Source organism: Daphnia pulicaria, chromosome 6 (assembly GCF_021234035.1).
Source record: "Daphnia pulicaria isolate SC F1-1A chromosome 6, SC_F0-13Bv2, whole genome shotgun sequence".
In the NCBI taxonomy this organism is placed as follows: Eukaryota; Metazoa; Arthropoda; class Branchiopoda; order Diplostraca; family Daphniidae; genus Daphnia; species Daphnia pulicaria.
The window spans coordinates 11,351,642-11,374,413 of NC_060918.1; the positions used below are offsets into that span (position 1 = coordinate 11,351,642).

Genomic DNA, 22,772 nt, shown 5'->3' on the forward strand with positions numbered 1-22,772 from the left:
TTTTCTCCTTAGACTGTTGTTTGGATTTATTCCCAGTAGTAGTGGTGGTAGTTCTTCTTCAAAGTAAAGCGAGTCGCAATGGCGCTTGTACACATATATATATAAGCTGCGTCGACATTTATTCCCCTATACTCCTTTCGATATGTTTTATGGTTAGCTGCCGTGCATATCCGGGCGCGTCGTTAAACTCGGAAATAAATAAGAGAGCCAAAGGGACACATCTGTAGACAGAAGATTTACGCATAATTTTCTAGACCCAGAGAGGTTATATACAATGTAGATACAGGGTGGTAAAAAATAAAACACACACACAGATGTTCTGCTGGATGAATCTCATTATCGCCCGCTTTCCAGCAGCACAGCAGCAAAGGAAGAAGCACAAGATGGATCATTAATTTCCCGTCGGTGATGCGGTTAGGTTATAGAACAGCGATGTGCAAGTATTATAGTACATTACGCCCGCTCGATACGTTCGTACCCATGGGTTATTGTGTGCTCACATCATTAGTGAGCTCGTCAATTCGCTACTTTTTCTTTTTCTTTTTTTGTCTCTCCCCCCAAGCTGATGGTAATAGCATCGACCCTGGCCACAGAGTAAACGATACCGAATGGATTATATAGAAGGACGACTCGGTGAGCTTATTTATTCTTCCGTCATGAAAACCGATGATTTGATTTTCGTTTCAAGTTATCCATTTAATTAGGGACGTTGGGTGACGTCTCCATTTTGCTCCGTTTGATGTGCGTTCAAGCAAATACACGCTAAGGAGTATTAGCGACATATATTCATACACACACACGTGAAACGTATTATATGTGATACATGTTTTGAATTTCGGGGTCATAAGGGACAGACAACGTGATTTGCTGCCGAGCGATGGGTCCGGTTGATATTTCACCTTAGATGCGGGGGCTGCGCTCTCAGCGGTGCTATGGCGACAGTAAACAGGCAAGATTCTCGCGAAGCTCGAAACACATACTATAATCAAACAACAAGGGAGAGAGACGGACGAGAGACCCTGCAAAGTTGGATAACTGCGCTGCCGCTAGATTTATATCCCACCCATTTTTAGAAGAAGAGTTGAGGCAACGGCAGAAACCAAAAACACGGCACCTAAGGACAACGTGAGAAACAAACAAAACAAAACAAAACAACGAGTGGAGAGCCGTTTTTTCCGCATCTTGGTCTCCTCGACACATTGGTTTTTGTTTCTTTTTTTAAATAAAAGAACTGCATCACATTATTCCCAGGCAGGAACGAAAGAGTTCTGTCGACTGTTCACAATCCGAATCAGCGAATATGTTTTTGGTCAGTCGACTATGGCGAAAGTCTCTTTTTGCATGAATGGTCCGCTTTGCACGGGATTCCTTATTACGGCAGCGTAAAAGGTTCCCAACCCTTTCGAATCGGTCACGAATGACGTTGAGCATTTCCTCTTATTGGAAACGGCCGAATGATGGAAAGAAGCCGTGAGGGCGACAACAAAGAGAAAAAAAAAAGATCAAGCAAAGTCTGAACGTTCGTTTGTCTTGACGTAACAGACACAGAGTACCTTAATAAGGGGTACGCCTGGACATGGAAAGAGGAGCTATTTTCGTTTGTTGTTTTTCTCAACGGTATTCACATAAGTAGCGTGACAAGGAGCGGAGTAATCCCATTCCATGTTCTTAAAGGGTATGTGCACCCGTGTAATTTTTTTGTCCTGCTAGAAAAAAAGAATAAACAAAAAAACGACGAGTGATTGAATTTAAGAAGCGATTTGCATTCTCACTGTCCGCTTGAACGATCATCGCTACTTTATTTTTTCCTGTTCGTCCTTTTATCTGAAAGACGATGGCTCTTTGACCGCATCCCAACATTTTCTCTTTCTTCTACAATTTTCTTATTTTTAAGCATCATGGAGCATCAAAACAAACAGACAAATGTGTATAGTCCCCCCCCCCTGTCATTTCCAACGAAAAAAAGAATGGGAGAAGCCCAGCAATATGGTGCGCTCAGAGACGGACCGAGTCTAATCCCCCGCTCGTTGGTGGACGCTGGTCTTAATGCTGGCCACCACCAGCGTGCCGCCCTCTTCACACGTCGGCGTTTGTGTTGACTGGTGAACGCCAGTTTCGAGTCATCACTTGTGTCGTTTGTCCCAACACTCTTCCTCTCACGAGGGACTGGCATTGTTTTCTTTTCCATTTTCTATCATTTCTTTTTTTTTTCTTCTTTCACCTGTCGGTTATGGTTTTTTTTTCTTTTTCCGTCCTCTTGACCGGCCAAGCCGTTTCATCACTGCCCGCTCCCTTTATTTTTAAAATTTCCAAGTCGTTTTACCTTGTTCAGATGTCCCTTTTTCGTGTTGTTGTTGTCATCATTTCTCCCGGGTATACCAACCCCTGGTCGGTATTTTATTTTATTTATTTCTCAAACCGGCAGCCGGAGAATGCAACGGTCCCCCCCACCATAATCAGTTCCCACCGTGAAGGAAAGACGAAGAAAAAGAGCCGAACAAGACGGGAGAGAAAGAAAGAAGGATTGTTTATCTAGGCAGTTGGTCGTGTCGAGAGCTGATCAAACATGGATTTCGGACAGGAGTTGGTTCTCTATCTCTTTCTCTTCGTCACGATGCTGGGGGACTCGACAACAAACGGCCAGTTTGACTTTTTTTTTCTTCTTCTTCTTCTTCTTTGCCTTTTCGCCGTGTGTGTCGACTATACGCATATGTGAACGCGCATAGTCCCGTGAGGTCCCCCAAAAAACTTTATTTCCCTGCACCCATCCAAGCCCAAAAAGCAACCTAAGGGCTATGTATCCCAGGTGTATACCTAATTAATGATCCACTGACGTGCTAGCATATGTTCACGTAGAAGGATTGTGAGCGCCCGCTGCTGATGCTGTGTGCCCTTTGGTCCGTCCCCAATGCAAAAGGGGACGAGATGGGGTGCAAATTAATGAGCACGTCAGCTCCCTTCTCCTCGAGAGACTTTCTCCCGAGTTCTATCTCGTAGATAGACGCAGCACACTGCTGGACCTTTTTGTCTTGTTTCTCATTTTCATTTTGGTCGTTTTTCTCGACCTTTCTGATTTGTCACTTTCGACGATCCGTTGGTGGCGGTTTTGGAAAGTTGTCGCAAGACAGAAATAGGTATGCAGAGAGAATAAGGAGAGACTCTTGAGGACACTTTGGTGTGATCGCTGATGGTGGCCATGTAAGAACAACATTCTTTTCGACTCCTCCGGTGGCCTTAAGGGATGGCCAGTCGTGTGTGTGTGTGCGTGTGTGTGATTATTATGGTCGATTCCTATCGAGAGGCAACGTCGATCCGGACAGGAGATTGTGAATATACTACTACACCTTCACGGACCCACCGCGGCGGTACCTAGACGCTCACGGATAGCCAACAGGAAGGAAGGAAGGAACCAGCGGCAAAATTTATGGGGATGGTCGGGAGGTCAAGAGTCTGATGGCTTGCGCCCTATGAATAATAACCAGGAACGTCCAAGATTTTTTGGCCGACTCCAACTGACTCTTATCTTTTTTTCTACGGGGGAGGAGAGTTTTATCGTCCAGTATCTCCTAGGAAACGGGCTGCACACAAGACGGATATCATATTGTAACAAGTTCCATCAGCTTGTTTTGGGGTTTTTTGAAGCTTTTTCTTAAGTTTGGAAATTCATGCGGTTCGATTCAGCTTCGTTAGATGGCGGTTGAAAGTTAATCAAATCTAAATTAAAATATTTTTTCTATCAAACGAATCATCCGTCGGTCAGTGCAAGTATTTAGGCCTATCTTAGCTGATTGGGAATAAATTTAAGCGCTGGATTCAATCCAATCGGTGGCACAGTATAAACAACAACAAAAACTGAAAGCGTTTGCTGTCTGTAAAGTGCTAGCGTACTCTTGTTTGTTGCATCATGCTCGACATACTCAGTCTATACAAGTGAAATGTATTTGATTTGATTTTGATTTATCAATGAAAGACCCTTGCGGGATCAAACGCACTTTGACACTCGAGCGTACACACTCAACCAACAAGGATGACGGCGAAATTTTGCTTGGCAACTGACAAGTCGAAATACGAACAGTCGCCGACTAGACGACTGATTTGTTCAGCTAGTTGATGCGTGCTCCCGAGTTTGACGGGTCGGGGAGCCGTTTCGGTTTTTTCAGCTATCGGAATCTATCCCGCTCACGTCCGTGAACTTATTTTGGAACATGATGGCTTATTATATATATAAATGGAAGGACAGACAAACACGATAACCGACCACTCACTGGCCACAGCAGTTGACAAAGTCATTCCCTTTTCGTCTACTACGAGTTATTATTCGCTCTCGTTGAAAAAGTCAAATCAAAGTCTCATGTCGTTTAAGATTTTTTATTTCGGGAGGAGCGCAACAAGTTGGCGCTCCAAAGTCTGAACAAAACAAGAAAAAGCAAAGAAGAAAAATCTAATTGGAAACGAGGGTGGAACGAAGACGGAGAAGGAAAAACCCGCAACTTGTAACCAGAAAGTCTTGTTGTCAATTAACCGTGGCCTCCAACGAACAGAGAGACTACGTTATATAGACCAAGTTCCTTTTTTTTAAAGAAAGAAGGGCACACTTGTTCTAGTAGGCCATAAGCTTACGCCCTCCGTCTCGCTGCTGTCACTTTCCCTATTCCTGGGCTTATGGCTTAAATATTAGTTAAAAGAAATTCCAAACAACACCGCAGTCCATCAGGATGTCAACGGCCGCATGGACGGCAACATTCTTTTTTCAAATTTTCTTACAAAGAATTATTAGCCCCGGAGACAATATTATAGCGACGAAGTGGATGCTGTTTTTCTTTCCGTTACGAAATCCAAGCGACGGAATGTAACGCAATCAACTTACAAGTAACAAATAAAGCGGTTCCTAGGCAACATCAGGTACATCTAAAGGTCTATAAATATATATATATTTTCAAAAATGCGCGGGTTTTGAATCGCCTCGGTGTTTGAACTTCAGCGAGCGATGTGCGCGCCTGTTAGAGTTTTGTTGCCCGAAAACGGAGCCCCCATTTGACATAACAAGCAAAGCAATTCGGTGCTCTCGGGTGTGCCATTAAAAGCCGAAGAACAGAGGGTCGCTCGGCAGGAGGAACAAAGAAAAAGAAGAAACTTGGAAGAATCTGGAGCAAGTACATTGCAGAGGGAACCCCCGCAGAGCCGGTTATATACACACACCCTCAGCTTCTTTCTTTTTTTCCCCCCTCTTCTCTGTCTACATTTCTCTTCTTTTCATGCCTCTTTTTATCGCTGCGCTTTTTAAGCATCTCATTCTCATCCCCATAGCGCCTTGGTTGTCGTTAAGGCCTGAACTTGCGCATGTTTTCACCGTAGATCGTATAGATCTGTCACCGTCCGAGCGTCCTAGACGAGTGTTTTTCTGTGTGTGGGTCTCTCTCCCTGCTCTCACTTGTCTCTCAATCACTTTCAGGCCTACAGGCCAGTTCAGACACACTGCAAAGATTCATCTTCAACTTTTACTGTCGCCCAGCGCTTTTATTTTACGACTCTTCTCTTCTCTGACAGTTTTCATTGGATAGCCTCCCGCTTCAATCAGTGATTTTGACGCCAAGCGGAAGCCAGCGCGTGATTATAGGCCTGAGACAATCGAGAAAAAAACCAGAAATATACAGCCGATCAACTTTCATCGTTTGGCGATAAGAGCCGTATATTAAGCGCCCGTTACAGCAGATTAGCGCAACTGGAACATCAATAAGAGTCCGTCTAACTGTATAATCCCTTGTCAGAAAAGTCAGAACAATAGAGTCGTTTAGCTCGGGTTATACAGAAGAGAATGTATATAGGGCCACCGGCTTAAAAAACACAGCCCATATTAGCCTTTTGTGCATGTGTATAGTATTGCCGCATGGCATTGATGGAATGTTTCCAGCTCTCGTTTATTATTTAAAAAGTTGCGCTGGGCTCTTGTTTTTGTTTCCCTTTTTCTCTTTCCTTGTTTGAAAAGCTAATAAGAATAATAAAAAGCAAATGCAAGTTAGGTCTCTCGTTATGAACGCGTCTATAACAAGCACAATAACAAAACACGTGCAGACTGCAAAGATTTCGAGCTGCTGGAAAAGAGCTGGCCCTCTCCCCCCTACAAATGATGGATTGCTGTGTTTGTGTATGCGGTCTCATGCAATGGAGAGGATCTACACCGATATGCGCCCACCACTTTTCTTCGTGTGTTGTGTGTACACTCGCAGAGCATATTATGCCTGCCTAGCTGGCGTTGTTGTCGAGTTCAGTTACTATATAGACTTGAGTTAATACTATACATCATGCATGTTGTGAAGCCCGATCAGATTTCACATCGACATGTGACTGCTTTCAGTCGCAGGTGAAGTGGAATTTACTCGAAATAAATTCCGAAAAAACCAAACAAACACACAACACGTCGTGTTTGAATGTGAGTGTTTGTTATATATATACCCGTGTTATGGCTCCGTGTGGCAAGTTGTCGGAGAGAAGCCGAACTAAACCAAAAACGACGATTAGCTCACGATATGGGAACAGGTTGAAGCGGCGGTGGAGGTACATATGTTTGTTATTTCGTTCCATTGACTAGCTGAAATTTGGGGTGGATGCAGATGGACCTGTCATATAGTGATGTGCGTGTTTCATATCCACGTTGATTTTCTCTGGCGCTTTTACCCGCTATATATTTATGTAAGGCGTCCGAAGCCGTCGACGTGTTCGAGGTTGAACCCGTTTAAACAATTCTATATTTCGTTTTAAAACATTTAAATTTTTTTTTCCTCCGGTTTCTTATTTCTTTCTCGCATCGTTACGAAATTTACGAGCTTGTATTTAACCGTCGTTCGAGTTTCCCCCAATTTCCTCGGGATAATCGACGACAGGGTTTTCTTTTACATCACCTTTATAAATTGATCCCTTTGTCGATTGATTTAATTATTTATCTTTCTCCATTTGGCAATATGACTGACGGAGAGAATTAGCCAGCGAGTTTCGCCATCCACGCAATTGTTATGTCGGCCACATGCGCTAACTGCGTGCAGTGTCGTTTGATTGGCACAGTAAAAGACGACGAGGTGTTGGCTGGACTACATCATCAGGGTAAAGGTCAAGGATTGTGGCAATCTCTTTTCTCTTCTTCGACTTCTTCTTCTGGTTACGCTTGTTCCCTGGCAGCTCCTTAGAGTCTCTGAACTTCTTTGGCTCTAGAGTCGTCCGCGCGGGGCACTAATCATTTCTTTTTCTGTACCAAGGCAAAAGGCACTCTGACAAGAGGAGAAACGATAAGATTATCTCACGAGCCCCGACACCCCACCCCTATCGAGAAGGGTTATCCTGGGCAGCTCCGACTTATTATTATTGTTATGATTTTAAAATGGAAGATATATGCATAGAGCGCATGAATATATGTTGCCAGAAATTCTCTGGAGAAATCGGACACAAGTTACTAGAAAGGAAGAAAAATGAAAAGAACGAAGCCCCCCCTTCATAAGAAAAAAAAAGGGAATTTGAAAATGAAGAAACGACGAGATAAATAAGTTAAAAAAGCGCACAGACCCAAATCAGACTCAACTCAACTTATTTGCTGTTGGAAAAGAAAAAAAAAAATCCCGAGCTGTTATAGTTAGAAGCTGAGGTCAGGCTGTCCGACACTGCTGGTCGAGATCATTTTGGTAAACAAATAACTTTACTCGCACAACCTTGCCTCTTTTCTCATCTCTGTTATTAAGGATAGAAGGTCGCAGTTTTCTTCTGACACGACACACGATAGAAGAAGAGGGAACTAAAAAAACTGCGGAATTATTATTATTCAGATAACGATTATTATTACGTCTTGACTAAGATAAAAACCGAATAAGTATTTGGAAGAAAAAGCAAAATTCCATATCACAGCTGATTCATGTTATTTTCTTCAGAAAAGAAGGTTGTTCTCCTAAATGCAGACTTGAAATTTGCCAGCCGGGAATGTGTCGGGAGAGTTTTCCAATTTTTAAGTTCTTTCAAATATGGCGGATCGTTCCGCATCCCGCATATTATCGAATGAGAAGACCTCTGCTGGGCGTTTCCGATTGGTGTATGGCTCAAAGTGTGAACCAGCGAACTTAATTGTCGACGAACGAGAGACGAGCGAGAATCGAATAAAAAGAGAACAATCAAATCCAACCAAAGAAGTTAGTCTGCTGCTCTCGACAGCCATGTTCCACAATGAGAGCAAAGTGCAACGTCCATTTCCTTCAGTCAATCCCATAGTGTAGCTCGCCGTCGCTCTGATTGGGTCTCGTTCCGCTGGGTGTGTGTGTGTGTAGAAAAAGAACCACTGGTTGCTGCTTTTCAGCTGGCCGATCGGGTGATGAAGCCCTTTTTTCCTCTCGTTTCTAGCGCGCTCTATTTTTCTTTCTTTCCATAGAAGCTCTCAGCTCTGTGTGTGTGTGTGTGTGTGCACTGTGCTGCACACAGCGGGTTTTCATTAGGGCCTCGTGGTTCTAGCTGCCCACTTGCGTCCCCAAGCGGGCTCTCCAAAACAAGTGACAAATCAGTTGCCTTCTGCGACGGTCCAGATCACAAGCGGTGTTTCCACACTGCTTCCACAGTAGACACACATATTGAGACATTCACAACCGACAGACATTTCCAGTGTTTCAGTGGCTTTTGTTTTAGTGATTACTCCTTTTGTGCTTATTTCTTTTCGATTGGGTTGCATTTTGATTGACGAGAGTGTGCTGGTGTTATTTCGAATCGAAGTTTATTGCACAAACATTCAGCCATGATGACTTTGATGCCGTATCTGGAATCGGGTTCCACCATTCCGTCGTCTACAGCCTCTCGCCTGGATTTGGATGACGATCAGTTAGTTGACAATTCTCATCGACAGGTACATGTGTGTCAACTATTTCAATGCAGTTGTGTGTTTTGAGAGGGGCAGTGTGGAATAGAAAGAAAAATAAGTCGACAATCTCTTGTGGCGCTTTCACGAACAATGAACGTTAGAAAAATCACGTCGCTCTTGTAAAAGGCGGGAGAAAGACTAACGCAGCCATTATGAAAAGCCACGCGGAACCCATTTTCGTTTCTTTGAATGTGCTCCTTTTTTTACAATTTATACACTTGAACAAAAAAAAAATTCTAAAAGAAAAAGAAAAGGGAAGGTAGGTACATTATTCACGAGAAACAGCTCGACGCGTTAGGTATTAAATCTACGCTAAGAGGTCGTATCGTTAAAATGGCGCTTGGTGATGATGGCTTTCCTGGCGCCGTATCAACTCCTTTTTTTTTATTATTATTTTTCCTCTTTAGTTTAGATTTTTCATGTTTTATTTCCCTTTTTTTTTCCCCAAACAATTGATTCTCTGGATGCAAATTACAAATGTGAGTGAAACGCGTTTAGTGTTTATTACCAACCAAACCGCCAATGTACTTTTTTGTTGACCAGTGCTCATATCGCAAAAAGGAACTTGACGGTTTACTTTGTGCAGATTCTATATAACTGGCCCGTGCATAATGCACAATTGTTGTAATGTATGGCATTCACTCGGCTCTGTCAAAGGTATGGAGTGAATGAAATAGGGCCCGGCTGCTGCTGGGTGAAGTGCACTCGATATCTTCCATAGACTTGACTCTCTCATCGACGCCCGAGCTTTTTTCTTTTTAAAAGAGTGAGAGGATGCTGCAAGTGCTGCAAAGGCATGCCCGCCATCATTCTCAAATAGATATCGCGTGTCTGTCGCGTGTTTCATCTTCCATTTCTTTGCGTTTTTTCGGACCTCTTTTTTCTTCTTTCTTGACTGCAATCGGATACCATCAGCTAGGCCTCTTGATGATACACACACACATAGATATACACACACAAGTATGTATACCCTCCCCCCCCCCCCCCCGAAAATGGATATTGCATATGAGAGATGAAAGGGAGAAAAGGAAGTGCAACATCTTCAAGAGGAACTCGTCATCGATCGCCCTCGTTTGTACGTGCACGCGGGGCCGGCCGGTACGATCCCCCATGAATTCCATTCATTGCATTCCAACAAGGGACAGGAAGTTGCCCAAGATATTGCTCTAGCGTAAACTGTATACATTTATAGTTGATCAAAATTTAGATAGAACGGCGTCGTCGTCGAAGAATAGCTCGGCTCTAGCTAGACACCTCCCCTGATTGTGTATAAACACACCGACAAAAAGTGTTGTGCTCATCCGCCCTCTCATTTTTTTAGAAGAGTGTCTGTGTGTATATTCGCCATATGTCAGCTATCGCTGCCTCTAGTGTGTATAGTGCAGAAAGTTCAAACAAGATTCATCGAGTGTCTCTCTAGGAAAGTAAGTCTGTCCTCCTGATGCGTATGGCGACGCGCCTTGACGTAAACAGCCCCAACGGAAAGTCGGCACAGAGTTTGATTATACACCGACACCGACAAGGGAGCCGGTGGATTGCTCTGTGTCGAAACTTTGCTTCTCGTCATACATCCTTATTCCCCTTGTGCATCAAGCAAAGCATGGAAAAAGAAAGCATATCTCTCCAGTGTATAAAATAAGCTCACAATGGCGCATTTCCGTTGGTGCGCTTTTATAGGCCTGACAAATCATTTACTCCTACACTCTACCTTAGCTCAGTGTGCAAAAACATTCTTCATTTTGTCTCGTCATTTTATATATTTTTGGAAGTCAAGCAAAGCAAGCCTAAATAGTTTGGTGCAAGTTCCCACGCTCCCGACGTCAGTCGTCGGTCGTTTCTCGACTGGCTCCAAGGGGGATGCGTTCCCTTTTCTCCCCCCCAAATTTTTCTCCCTCTGTTTCTCTCTAAACTCGACAACGAAGAAACGAACTGCTTTCGTTCCGTCTTTAACAGTCGCTCAGCACTCTCGTCGCCCACTTGATGTAGAATAACAATCCCCCGGCTGCAACGTTCGTATAGTGGATGCTGCAAGTTGATTTCAAAAGCTATATAGCTCTGTTTTCGTACCGAGTTCCTGTACAACCAAACAAGAATGACGTTGACGTGCTGCTCCTTGTGGTCTCCTCCGCTATAGTCTCCGTCGGGTTGAATATAACGAGATGTACTTATTAGAAGGTGGGCGAGACATGATACTAATTGAAGAGGAATGTCGTTCATAACTTGCGGAAGAAAAAACAACCCAAAAAGAGGAGAGAAATGGCGACCGTTTTTAACTGACGGAAGAGAGAAGTTGGGAATAAACAATCGACGTTGAGGACTGCCAGCTGCTGAATTCTTTTTGGGAGAAGGGAGAAAAAAAGTAAGAAAGAAACGAGTAACCTTTAAGAGAGAAAAAAACGCGGAGCTGGAGAGTGTTGTTGTGTTTGTTGTCCATCCGTCTGTGCTGTATTATGGGTTACGCCTATATGCGCCAGCTAAATTCTTCCGACGTGTGAACAGTTAATAGAATCCAGCTCACTTTGGGTATGAATAAGTATAGTAGAAGGGTGAACGGGATAACTAGGGTAGACGATATTAATCAGATGAACTTGACGGTATGAGTGAGCCTTCCATCATCCGCACGTCTCTGGAGAGTGGGGGCCGGGGATGCGTCAATTGGATTTATTGTTGATTCAATCCTAAGAGACTTTGCTTTGACGATGATCAATCCTCTTACGTGTACATCCCGTAGAGAGAAGGGGGAAAGGCCACGACGGCCACCCACAACACTTATGCGGTCGTATGTATACTTGAATGCCGGTGGCAGTAGGTTATGTTGATATTAGCCAAAAGTGACGTCGACCATATTTCCGAGCCACTTGTATCTAACTCTATACCAACCATGACATCATCTTAACATTTTTTTTTTCTTTTCAATTATTTTTCAGGTGAAACGGCCAAGAACCGACAACGACACCGACGCTTTATCAGCCGCAAGGTATGTACAATTCGAATTTTAAACCAATCAATGTTGACTTCATAGAAAGATGACGATGATTCTTTCGAGACACTTTTTTTCGTTTACTTTTCTGGTGTTAAATGTCACCATCATCTTTGAAATGGAGTCTCCTTCTCTACCACAACCACCTATAGAAAGAGACCCCTAGGAATTCTTGGTTTAGGTCCCATCGGTCAATCTCCGTGCGCTCTTAAAGAAACATTTCTCATCGTCAAAGAGCTGGCAAATGAAAGAATCATGCAGTGCCTCTTTAATTAAAATCACCTTTCCCTTTCTGACGACGGGTGACATTGCGAGGTATTTCTCATAGCGGAGGTAGTCGGTTCATTAGGAGATGCAAATCGAGTGGCTATAAATCTACATCTTACATCCTTATAGCATGCATTTACAAGCATTTTTATAATGCCAATGCCATCGACTGTGTATACATCAGATGCTTGGAAGACGGAGATATATATGGGAGTGGGGTCCGTTGGTCGATCTGTCTGGCTTCTGTCTTCCGTCCGGGCAGACCCGTCAAGATGATGATGTCCCTTCTTCTCGAGAGCTGTACAGCTAGTCAGAGCGGAAAAAATAAAAACGGAAAGAAGTTTGTTAGGAATTCTCTTTATTCTCCTCATTTCTTCCCTCTTGTGCCTCTTCTTCTTCTGGTTTTGTTTTTTCGGCCCATCGATTCGGATGTCCAGAGATTTCTTTCTAGACCTCTCCTTGCTCAGTCGAAGCGACCTGTCAAATAACATTTCAACGGCCAAGAGAGCGCCCTGATGTTGGGCATATACAGTAAGAGTGAAAGAGAATGTCTTTTTCAAGCCTGAATGCTCGGACACTGTTGTTTGCTCGTCCGGTGTTCACCGTTATAGAAAACATGGCCTGTAGGAACAGCAGCACACAAGTAGAAGAAGAAGAACAGGAAAAAAATAAGACGAGGAAAAGAAAATGGGGAAGAGAAGACAACAAAAAAATAAGACGGACACCCTCGGTCTCTTGTATGTCGGCCATCGGCTACAGAGGAAGGAACACCGCCCTTTCGCCCTCTTTTATAGATGTAGTAAGCCATGTTAGTGTGCCTCCTTCTATATACCCCCGCTGAGATTCTAAGAGAATGATGGGCGGGAAGGGCCGATCTTTTTCGCACATATGGCCAGCACATGTTTCCAATACTCGACAGTCCACACCAACAGTCCGGTGGAGAGAGAGAAAAAAAATAGAAGCGACTCCTCTCTTTCTCTCAACTGACGATCCTGTTGTTCCCCTTTTTTAAAAAAATGTATACGACTGCTTTACATTGACACTTTGGAAACTGGTCTGGGAATTGGAATGAAATACAGGCCTGTATAGTCACAGCGCTACATTTTTTCCTTAATGTGATGTTTGATTTGTCCTTTCACCGTATTCTTATTTCCGTTGCCTATGCGTATTCGTTTTGGTTTGGAATTGTTGTTGTGAGAGGCTTTACGGTGTGGATTCTTCCTCTAGGAGGGAGGATATATGCTTTATAATGAGCCAGGCGCCTCGAAGAGTAATACGAGTACTCTTCTTTTGTTTTGCTTGGTGGAAAAGAAAATTTCGGAAAAGTGTTGTTGGTTAGGTGTCGGGGCGAAGAGAAATGACGATCAAAATACCAACACTTCGAAACGCGCTTCTATTTATTTACGTTACATATTATACCGTACACGTCACGGCTTTGGTTTGTTTGTTTGTTTGTTTCCTGGCTCCCGAATGTCGGGAACTAATAGGCTACCAAGAAACTATTACATTCATCTTAAATCCTAAAGGAATTTTATCAAAAGAGCTAGCAGCCAAAAAGAAAAACAATGTCAGAAAAAAATCAGTGCTCCATCGAATAACGACATACGGACAGAGGAGATCTTTTTTTTTTCTCCCTGTTGTTATATTTGCAGTGTGTTCTTTTTGGGAAGTATGGTACATAAATCACTCGTCGTCGACCGAGTTGAGATCTGAGCGTCGGTCTTTGTCCGAGTCCCTAAATCCAGCGAGTTGGCGATATTCGAAACGCTCGCATCCAAGGATCCCGCCTCTTTCGAGCGAATGTTGACCAATCGCTAGTCGGAAAACGGTTCACATTCGCCCGTGTTTTACAACGTGATCGTGAACAGCACAAAAAGAATAGTTCCTTTTTTTTTGGGGGGGGGGAGCTCTTATAGGTGTCCCAATTTATACCCGTCAAATCAGCACATCAAGGAGAGGAAAAAAGCACGTTGAGCTCTCCACGAATAGGCACGCGCCGTATTCTATTTCAGTACCTGTCAAGTTAAGTGCTATTCATCTTGCAAGGTGTTTGGAATCGCATTCGGTCAGATTTTTAAAAGCATGATGTGCCAGAAAAGTCAGAAATCCAACGTCTCGCGTATCGCTAATCAATCACAGGTGGCTGTTTTGTCGTTTTGCGGTCAATAGTGTCTTATTAAACTTCATCTCAAGTGTCTTATTTCTCCAAAATCTTACATGAAATTAATTTCTTCTGTTCCCTATAAAGTAGGCTTGGTGAAACCGGTCACGTGTCCAGCCCTGCCAGCCAATCAGAATCGACATGCGGATCTCCTGGTGAACAAGGCGGAGGAAGCGGAGGCGGAGGGAATAGCGGCCATCCGCCAGAAGGCCAATCGTCCATCCAGCAGCAGCAAGGAGTTTTGGTTGGACCCGGTCCCGGTAGCGGTTCGTTGGTATCCAGGACGATGACCTCTTCCACACCGACGTATTCGTCATCGCCGGCGTCATGGACACTGGCGACACCTTCAGACAATTCCTTAGGTAATACAAACGATGTCAAATGTAATCATACCTTCGGTATGAATTACAACTCGCTCTACTCGCTAACATTTTGTGTCTGAAGAATTCTTCTTTCCCACCTGTATTACTATCGTCTTGTTTTTTTAATGGTTAACCGCACTTTCTATGCGACTTGTTTTCCTCCCCAAGATATACATTCTCCCACAATGTTTTGTATCCAGACATTGTCTTTAGTGCGGATGGATGCGAGCATTTGAAAGTCATCCCTCTTTTCCCCAGGTGGGTTGAAGAAGCGCCACGGATCAAGTTCGCGGCACTCACGCATCATGGATCGTAACGTCCTGTGTGCATTCTCTGTCTCCGTTGCTTTCTTATTCCCAACATCCAAGTGGTAATCGATCCTATTCCAGCTTGGGCTCCTATTCTTTCTTTTCTATGACGAACCATTCTGCTCGTCTCCCCGCTCTCTTCCGAGAGGCTTCATTTTCAATTAAAATTGAACTTGATTCGATTTACCTCCAGTGTGCTGCCCTTCTTCAGCTCCTCTTCATCATCTGTAGACGCCATCGAGTCTGACCCGTCATCCTTGACTTCCCAGTCACTGCCTCCTTCTTCTCTCCACCGACTCCCTTTACCCTCGTTGTGATGCATTTGATTCGATCACACTATAGTCGTGTCCGCCATAATAGTATTCGTTACACGTTAGGCCACACTTGGCTTCCTCTAACTATACTTGGAATATACGTACTTAGGTATCCTAGTCTAGAAAGATATACCGAAGACGTATCAAAGTATACTCGAATGTATATTCACCCTAACTACCCCTCTCCACTAGAAGAGGAAAAAAAATAATAATAAAAAAGGCTAAGGGGGGATGGGGGGGGGAAATGGTATGTCTCAAGTAACACTGTCCGTCCGTCTTTTTTTTTTCTTGTTATTTTTTTCTTTTCTTATGAGAGGGGGGCTTTTTTTTTATTTCAACCATGTCTGAAACTTTTCCTTCCGTGGCGACAGCTCACATCCAAAAACTGTAGGTTTTTCGTAGTGGGAGGGAAATTGATTTTAATCGAGTTTGTCGGTATAAAGAACACAGCGCCGGTATCTAGGGCAGTGGTCATTTTCTATCATTGAATTGTTCGTCGAGTGATTGTTATTGATTGTGAGGAGAAGAAATAATAATAATAATAAAAAAACGAAGAATATGCAGGCGGAGAGCGACCGAAATGTCAGCAATGAACGACGAATCGAACCGACATAAAGTGGCGATCAATCTATCCATAAATATAATCAGGAAATGGTCGATTGAGAATCTCGCCCATTCTTTTTGTTCCCTTGAGCAGTGTATGGTACGTCTCTCTTATTTCAAACGATCAGCTGATCGTCAAAGAAGCTTGGAATGTGGGCACAGAGAAAGGGAGCGAATCGCGTTTGCCAAGAGCAATAGACAGACAAACGAAGCAGAGATTCAGATTAAGAGATGAGAAATCTCAGATTACACCAATATCACAACCATTTCCTCTTTATTCTCTGTCTCTCTCTCTCTATTTCTCCTCAGTCGATATGGCTGTTTCAATGGTGGACGAATGGCGATTCCAACAGATATTGACATTCCACTGCGTTTGATTTGCCATTTCCAGCGAAAGACACCAGATCGAAACGTGTGTCCCTACGTCTCTCTAGTTCCTCTGAATTTGTTTGTTCACCGGAACCCGTGCGGAAATACTCGCAGACTGCGTAGACACTCTGTGCACATGTAAACGCACAGTATGGAATTTGGTGTTGGCTTTTGTACCGTGCTGGGTCTGAATTCGTTCAGTCCTTCACGGATCTTTGAAAGCGCAACGAATGAGTCAGCGTCGATCCAGTCTTTTCATCTGTAAGCTACGCACAGAAAGTTCCCAGACACCACAGACTACTATTGATGACGGCTGGAAAACATAAAAGAGAATCAATCAAAAGGCATTCAAATTAACGATCCTTGTTATTGTTTTTACAGTGAAATCCGAACTTCTTGGAGCCTCGTCTGAAGGCCATCTCGGTTCTTCAGATTCGCCCTTCGTCAGCGACGCTCTGGCTGCAGTCACCGGTGACTACCAATCGGCCTACGCTGCTTCCTATTACAGCAGGTACGATCCAAATAAGTGCATGTGGGATTCATCTCTCAAGACAATCAAATTAATAAACTGGAGAAGGAAACGTGCGACTTGGCATCGCTTGACAGGGGCTGGTGTAAAACGGCCGTTGTTTTGGGGGAACGCGTTTATTAATGCAGACGTGTCTAAAAAAGAAAACAGTTGGCTGTGATAATAATAATACTAATGGAATGCAGCGGCGTGATGTTGTGTGAACGACCTCGTTGAAATTTCTTCATTTCCTACTTGTGTTGTGGCTTTTCATCAATGCCTCCGTGCGTTTTTTTTTTCATTTGATTCGTTTGTGTTATCATTGCAGCGCGATGCAGGCCTACAACAGTCAGTCGACGTCGGCCTACATGCCCAGCAGTGGATTTTACAATGGCGCACCGTCGCAGACGCCTTACGGAGTCCTAGCGCCCTCCACTTACACAACGATGGGCGTGCCTAGTTCAAGAGCTCTAGGCCAACAGTGCAAAAATGGCCAATCATTAGGTGAGTTTTTGATCAAATTTCATTCTAGGGCTTTTATTATTCAGACACTTATAGGCCAAATCGTTGGTTACATCATTTAAAAATCAAAGTCAGAGTTGTGGCACAGATCAATATCTTGCTGAGTCAGAGTGAAAACGATCTGTATGACGACAGAGTAAATAGTTAAACTATTTCGTGATCCAGCATCCCTATTTGTGGAGTTCACTGACCGCGCGAAAAACAACTTAAGACTGTTAACTTTTCCAAAAAAATATTGTGATCGTTTCGCAAGTGGTTCAATATCCTCATTGTGATTTTATGTTTACCATAGCACAAACGCCTCCGTATTTGAGCTCGTACGGGTCAGCATTCGGAGGCGTCACTGCCAGCAGTTCGCCGTCGGGTCCGCCCGCCTACGCCTCGGCTTATGGATCGGCGTACAACAGCGCCGCCGCCCAATCCTTCACCAACAGTCAACAAGTTCCAACGGTATGATTTCCTATATGATTAATACGTCCCTGTGATGTAGGCGATATCGTAGGCCTATAGACTTTATGCGGGGTATAGTGTCGACGACCACCGCACAACGATTTGTTTGTTTCTTTTGCAAAATAATCCGATGATCCGATAAGTATTGTTACAATAATGGGAGACTGCCCAAGTCACGATGTCGTCACACGTTCACCGTGTTTCCTTTGTTCTTGTATGGTTTCGCAGGTACTCGATTACGGTACGTATACGCCGTACGGCCAAGCCAGTAGTTACGCGTCCTACTATGGCCAGAGTTACGCTCCCTATGGCAACGGCAGCGTCTCTGGCACAGCGTCGTTGCCCAGCCTATCACCGACCGGATTGCCGAGCCTTGGTGGAGTCCCCAACCCGACCAGCGCAGCAACCAACAGCAACAATGTCTCTGCGTCAACAACCAATTTCACTTCGGCTGGATCCTACCAACAGTTGCCGCACGCTAGCCTGACATCAGCTTCCTCTTCCCTCTCAGGTTTGAAGATCCCTATAGGATAAACCCAAACAAATCTAAAGAAAAACATAATATGTAGCAAAATCCGGTAATAACGACTTTACTCTAATGGTCTCTTTCGTGTTTGAAAAGCAGAGAGTCCGCCGTATCCCGTTGTGGAGAACAGCAGTCCACCCCTGACAATCAAGAGTGATTCGACCCCAACCAACAACTCTCGGAGGAGTAAGGAGACGTCTGCCGAAGGTCTGTTCTATACGCTAATAACATTACCTACATACTACGTACGCTTGTTCTATCTAAAATACGTTAGGGTATATTTCTGCTTTCCATATAACATTCGATATCCTCCGGCATTAGCTGGAAAACCTATTACAGCATAAAAATTGAAACAAAAATGAAACAAAGAGAACATGATACGTATAAAGTATAGAAATGATTCGAGAGAAGAAGAAGAAGACGAAGACGAATAAGAAAAGTGTACGTAGAGCTGGTTCAAGGTTGGATTGGTCTTTTTTATCCCCGTTGCGTTCGTGTGGATGGTTTCGTGCGGGTGCGGGTACGAAGCTGGCTCTTCCTGTTGCACCGACCACGACTGCACCGGTGTCCACTTACCGGACCGCGCTCCTAGCCTCATAGTTATAACTTATAAGAATTTAATACTTTTGCACTGGGTTGGACGGTCTTGGACGGTTCACGACGTGCAGCTGACGGATCGTGTTCAGCATAGTTAGCCAATTTTTTTTCTTCTTCTTGATTTGATGACTGCACACAACTCCCGAGGGCTCCATCCTTCATCATCCCCATTGTGAGCATCATCGGCATTCAAAAATCTGCGCAGCTCTGAGAAGCTCTCCCGTTCACTCACGCCGGATCGGGTTGCTTCGCCGAGTCGAAACGTCTCTTTGAAATGAGCACGGCTCCTCCTTGACGCTGACATGGGGGGCTCTCTGACATGACAAGAAATTGTCGTTGTGATATTACCGTCCTTGTTGAAGCCTAAATATGTTTGCATGCGAGCAGAAAAAGACGCAGTTCACTGGAAAATGAATGTGATGAGCGTCTAATACATTTGGCTTTTCTCGTTTCCCAGGTGGATCTAGGAGCGCACGAAATAGAAACCGAAGAGCACCAAATCCGTCACCAGACCCCGAATCAAATTTGGACCGTGTCTTTATTTGGGATCTTGACGAGACCATCATCATTTTCCATTCGTTAATGACCGGATCCTACGCCTCCAGATTTGGAAAGGTAACAATACAACACCACAAATTGTGATGGCGCTGGCAGTTAATTATTATCGCGCGAGATTTCTGACACAACTGAGACCGCCCTCTACATCTCCCTTCTCTAAGCGCGTTTAACGTGTCTGTTTATCTGTCATGTCAAGCCTGTCAGAGCAAATGAAAATGGCTTGTTTTCAAAGCTGCTTTCGTCTTCTCGCGGGCGGTACTCTTTTTAACTTGTTTCTTGACGTGTTACAATCTGAAAAATCTTTTTAACTCCGCAAGCTCGTTAGTTTCAATTTTCCCATTTCATTGGATTTTTCAGGACGTTCCCGGCTCGATCCAGCTTGGAGTCGGCATGGAGGAGTTGATTTTCAACCTATCCGATACTCATTTCTTTTTCAACGATTTAGAGGTTAGTTGTTTCTTAAAATAAAAATGTTTCTTCGGTCATTTTCTATGGCACGCCGAAACCGACACAAAAAAAAATGTTTAAAAAAAAAAAAAAAAAAAAGAATCGACTAGCGCCATCTAGCGGCCAAAAAAACAACTACGTGCAAATTTAGCGCTCTTCACACAATTCACTCTGTGTAATCACTATCTGAGTATCTGTAACACCTTTATTGGTGATTGTTTGTTTCACATTTCATACGTGTCTTGCTTGTCGTACAAAATTTCTTTTTCAGCTATATAAGTGAAGTAAAATGGTTAAGCAGATTACCCGGGAGGAATTACAAAATCTTTTAGGTAAATAAATAATGTAGGCTCCTAGGTAGTGTTTAGTGTCACCTTACCAATCCTATTACGAAGTTAAAGAAGAAGAAACCTACAACAGGCATTAGGGTTAGCCAATAGTTACGTGGCGCTAAATTGATAGACGACTAATTAAGTAGTAAGCGTTGGATGGTTCCAATAAATTTGTTGTTGCGGATGTTGAAAGTCAGCTCCATTCGTAACAAAATAAGCCCCGTAAAGTTCACGATGCTGGAAAGATTGCGATGCCGAAAGATTAGCCTGTGCCAATTAATGACGACAGTTCAGTATGGCTAGACTAGAAGACAGCTTGTCTGAGTCAGATAGCGCTTAATAATTTAATCTTGAGAGAATAACGTGATATGCATCCTCACATTTCTTGGGGCCCATCATCATGCGTCGGTAAACTAAGCTACTCTGTAATTTACTTGGTCTAAAAAGTAGAAAATTGATCGTTCCAACAGACTGGAGTAGCATTTTTTGTGTGAGTTCTGGCTGTCACGAACGTAGAAAGCAAATAAGGGTGACATCTAAATAACGTTTATGAGTTCAAAAGTTTAGATTGTAAAGTTAATCACAAACACAAGTCGTGTTTTAAGTAAATAACGACACGCGCGATTGCACTTGATAAAAGACCGTCCTTCTGTTCATTCTGTTCATATAACAGAACCGATCTGGCAAGGGACGAATGGCCATCGTAATATATCTGGCTATCAGGGCTCAGATTCAATAACGAAGCGTGAGGTTGAGCAATCGATGAAGACCTCCTTGTTCCCGTTCCAGACGGCCCAGTTAGCCAGTTACCTGAATGCCAGGATTTAATTTCTTAAATCTTGATTCGTATCTAGATTGTTTTTCAAGAAGCTGGATTAAAAGAAATTTTGTACGACAAGCAAGACAAGTATGAAATGTGAAACAATCACCAATAAAGGTGTTACAGATACTCAGATAGTGATTACACAGAGTGAATTGTGTGAAGAGCGCTAAATTTGCACGTAGTTGTTTTTTGGCCGCTAGATGGCGCTAGTCAATTCTTTTTTTTTTTTTTTTTTTAATCATTTTTTTTTTGTGTCGGTTTCGGCGTGCCATAATTTTCCCCCTAGTAACCGTGTTCCAGAGTTTAAGCCCTCTATCTTTCCTTACTGGATGTACTAGATACGAACGCAACGTTAGAGTATTAATTCACGCCGCTAGATGGTATTGTTCGTTGGAAAGCTTAAAATGTTTGTTCAAGGAATCGCGGCCCGTCTGATGCGCATCTTGTTTGGAAGAAGAACAAGAAGAAAACAAAAAAAGAAACACAATAGTAATTTTTTTAGAATGACGAAGCTGGTTGCGACTATCACTGTTAAATGGCCGCCAAATCTCCCGTCATGACGGAGGAAGAATAAGAAAGAGGAATCAGAGACAAGAAGCTACGCCGTCAGAAGGCGGATCCCAACACGACAAATGACAGTTGTCTCCCGCGCTCCGACAGCATTGGAATCACAACAAAAAGAGAGACCACAAAACAAACAAATGTGTCGTAGTAGTAGGAAAGGAAAAGCCAAAACAGAAACAATTATTCACGACGGGTGTTATTAGAACAAGAATGGAAACTTCGTGACGTTGTTGATGGAGGGTGTCGCGATGATTAAAAAAACACGAACCGAACAACGAATACGGGAGTGACTCTTGCTTTCGTTCAAAAAATTCTTGTCAGATAGGGAATTTGTTTGTTTTTGCATCCTTGGTTTTTATTTTTTTTGCTCACGGGCGGGAATAGATTCATCAAATGGTAATATAATTTAATCCGTCTGAAGAGAAAAAAAAGAGGCTGCCAACTTTCGACGGTCCGATTTAGGACCGTCCGCTGGTTTTCTTATCTGGGCTTCGTTTTTGCTTCATTGTTCGTCCGTCCCTTTATAACGCACCTGTACACATACGGTGAAAGAATTTATGTTTCGTTCGTGTCTCCCTTTTGCGACAATAAATAACGACGAAAACAAAACGAAGAAATAACTTTACTAGGCGCCGCACGTGACACATGGTTCTCATTCGCTTGCTGAATTGTGTGGCTTCTTCATATCGTTTACCTACTTTTTCTTCTTCCCTTTATTTTTCTCTCTTTTTCTTTCAACCCTCCAGCCGCCGTCTTCGTCCCTCTTTTCTGGACGATTGCTGCTTCTCTCTCTCTCTCTCTCTCTTTCTTTCGAATCGAAAACGATGATGCTGCCCTACTGACATATTATATCTTTGCCAGCGATTGGCTCATACATTTCCTCGGTCCTCCGTATACCGGCCTTTTTTTGTGCGTCTGTGTCTGATAGGTATTTTTTGACTTTGGAACGCGACAAAAGCAACTCGTGGATAAAGTAGGGACGAAACGAAGACTATTATATACGCTTGTCGTAATAAATCAAGTCTCTTGCGTCGTTTACTTTCTATTCGCGATCGGGACGGATCGTTAAAAAAAATGAAATTTGGTAGGAGAAGATGTAGTACGTTATGTCGGTTATTCATTTTTGAATGACTCTCGTCCTGGAAATGAGATCTAGTTTGGTTTAATGAACATTGAAAGACGAAGTTTAAAATGAAG

At 43.4% G+C, this 22,772-nt stretch overlaps 1 protein-coding gene across 5 annotated transcripts in view; it reads left to right on the plus strand.

Annotated features, from left to right (window-relative positions):
* Window positions 1-22,772, plus strand: part of LOC124343958 (eyes absent homolog 1-like) — a 41,720-nt gene that overhangs the window by 6,528 nt on the left and 12,420 nt on the right. Inside the window, exons 1-10 of one of the 5 annotated variants that reach the window (XM_046797340.1) lie at window positions 8,417-8,869; window positions 11,812-11,861; window positions 14,380-14,654; window positions 16,630-16,759; window positions 17,085-17,260; window positions 17,571-17,728; window positions 17,957-18,239; window positions 18,354-18,461; window positions 19,309-19,466; window positions 19,767-19,856. In XM_046797340.1, the coding sequence (XP_046653296.1) occupies window positions 8,762-8,869; window positions 11,812-11,861; window positions 14,380-14,654; window positions 16,630-16,759; window positions 17,085-17,260; window positions 17,571-17,728; window positions 17,957-18,239; window positions 18,354-18,461; window positions 19,309-19,466; window positions 19,767-19,856 (1,536 nt within the window). In that variant the 5' untranslated portion in view covers window positions 8,417-8,761. Of the gene's footprint in view, window positions 1-8,416; window positions 8,870-11,811; window positions 11,862-14,379; window positions 14,655-16,390; window positions 16,510-16,629; window positions 16,760-17,084; window positions 17,261-17,570; window positions 17,729-17,956; window positions 18,240-18,353; window positions 18,462-19,308; window positions 19,467-19,766; window positions 19,857-22,772 lie in introns of those variants that run through there. The other 4 variants (XM_046797341.1, XM_046797342.1, XM_046797343.1 and 1 more) reach the window with 4 other exon arrangements.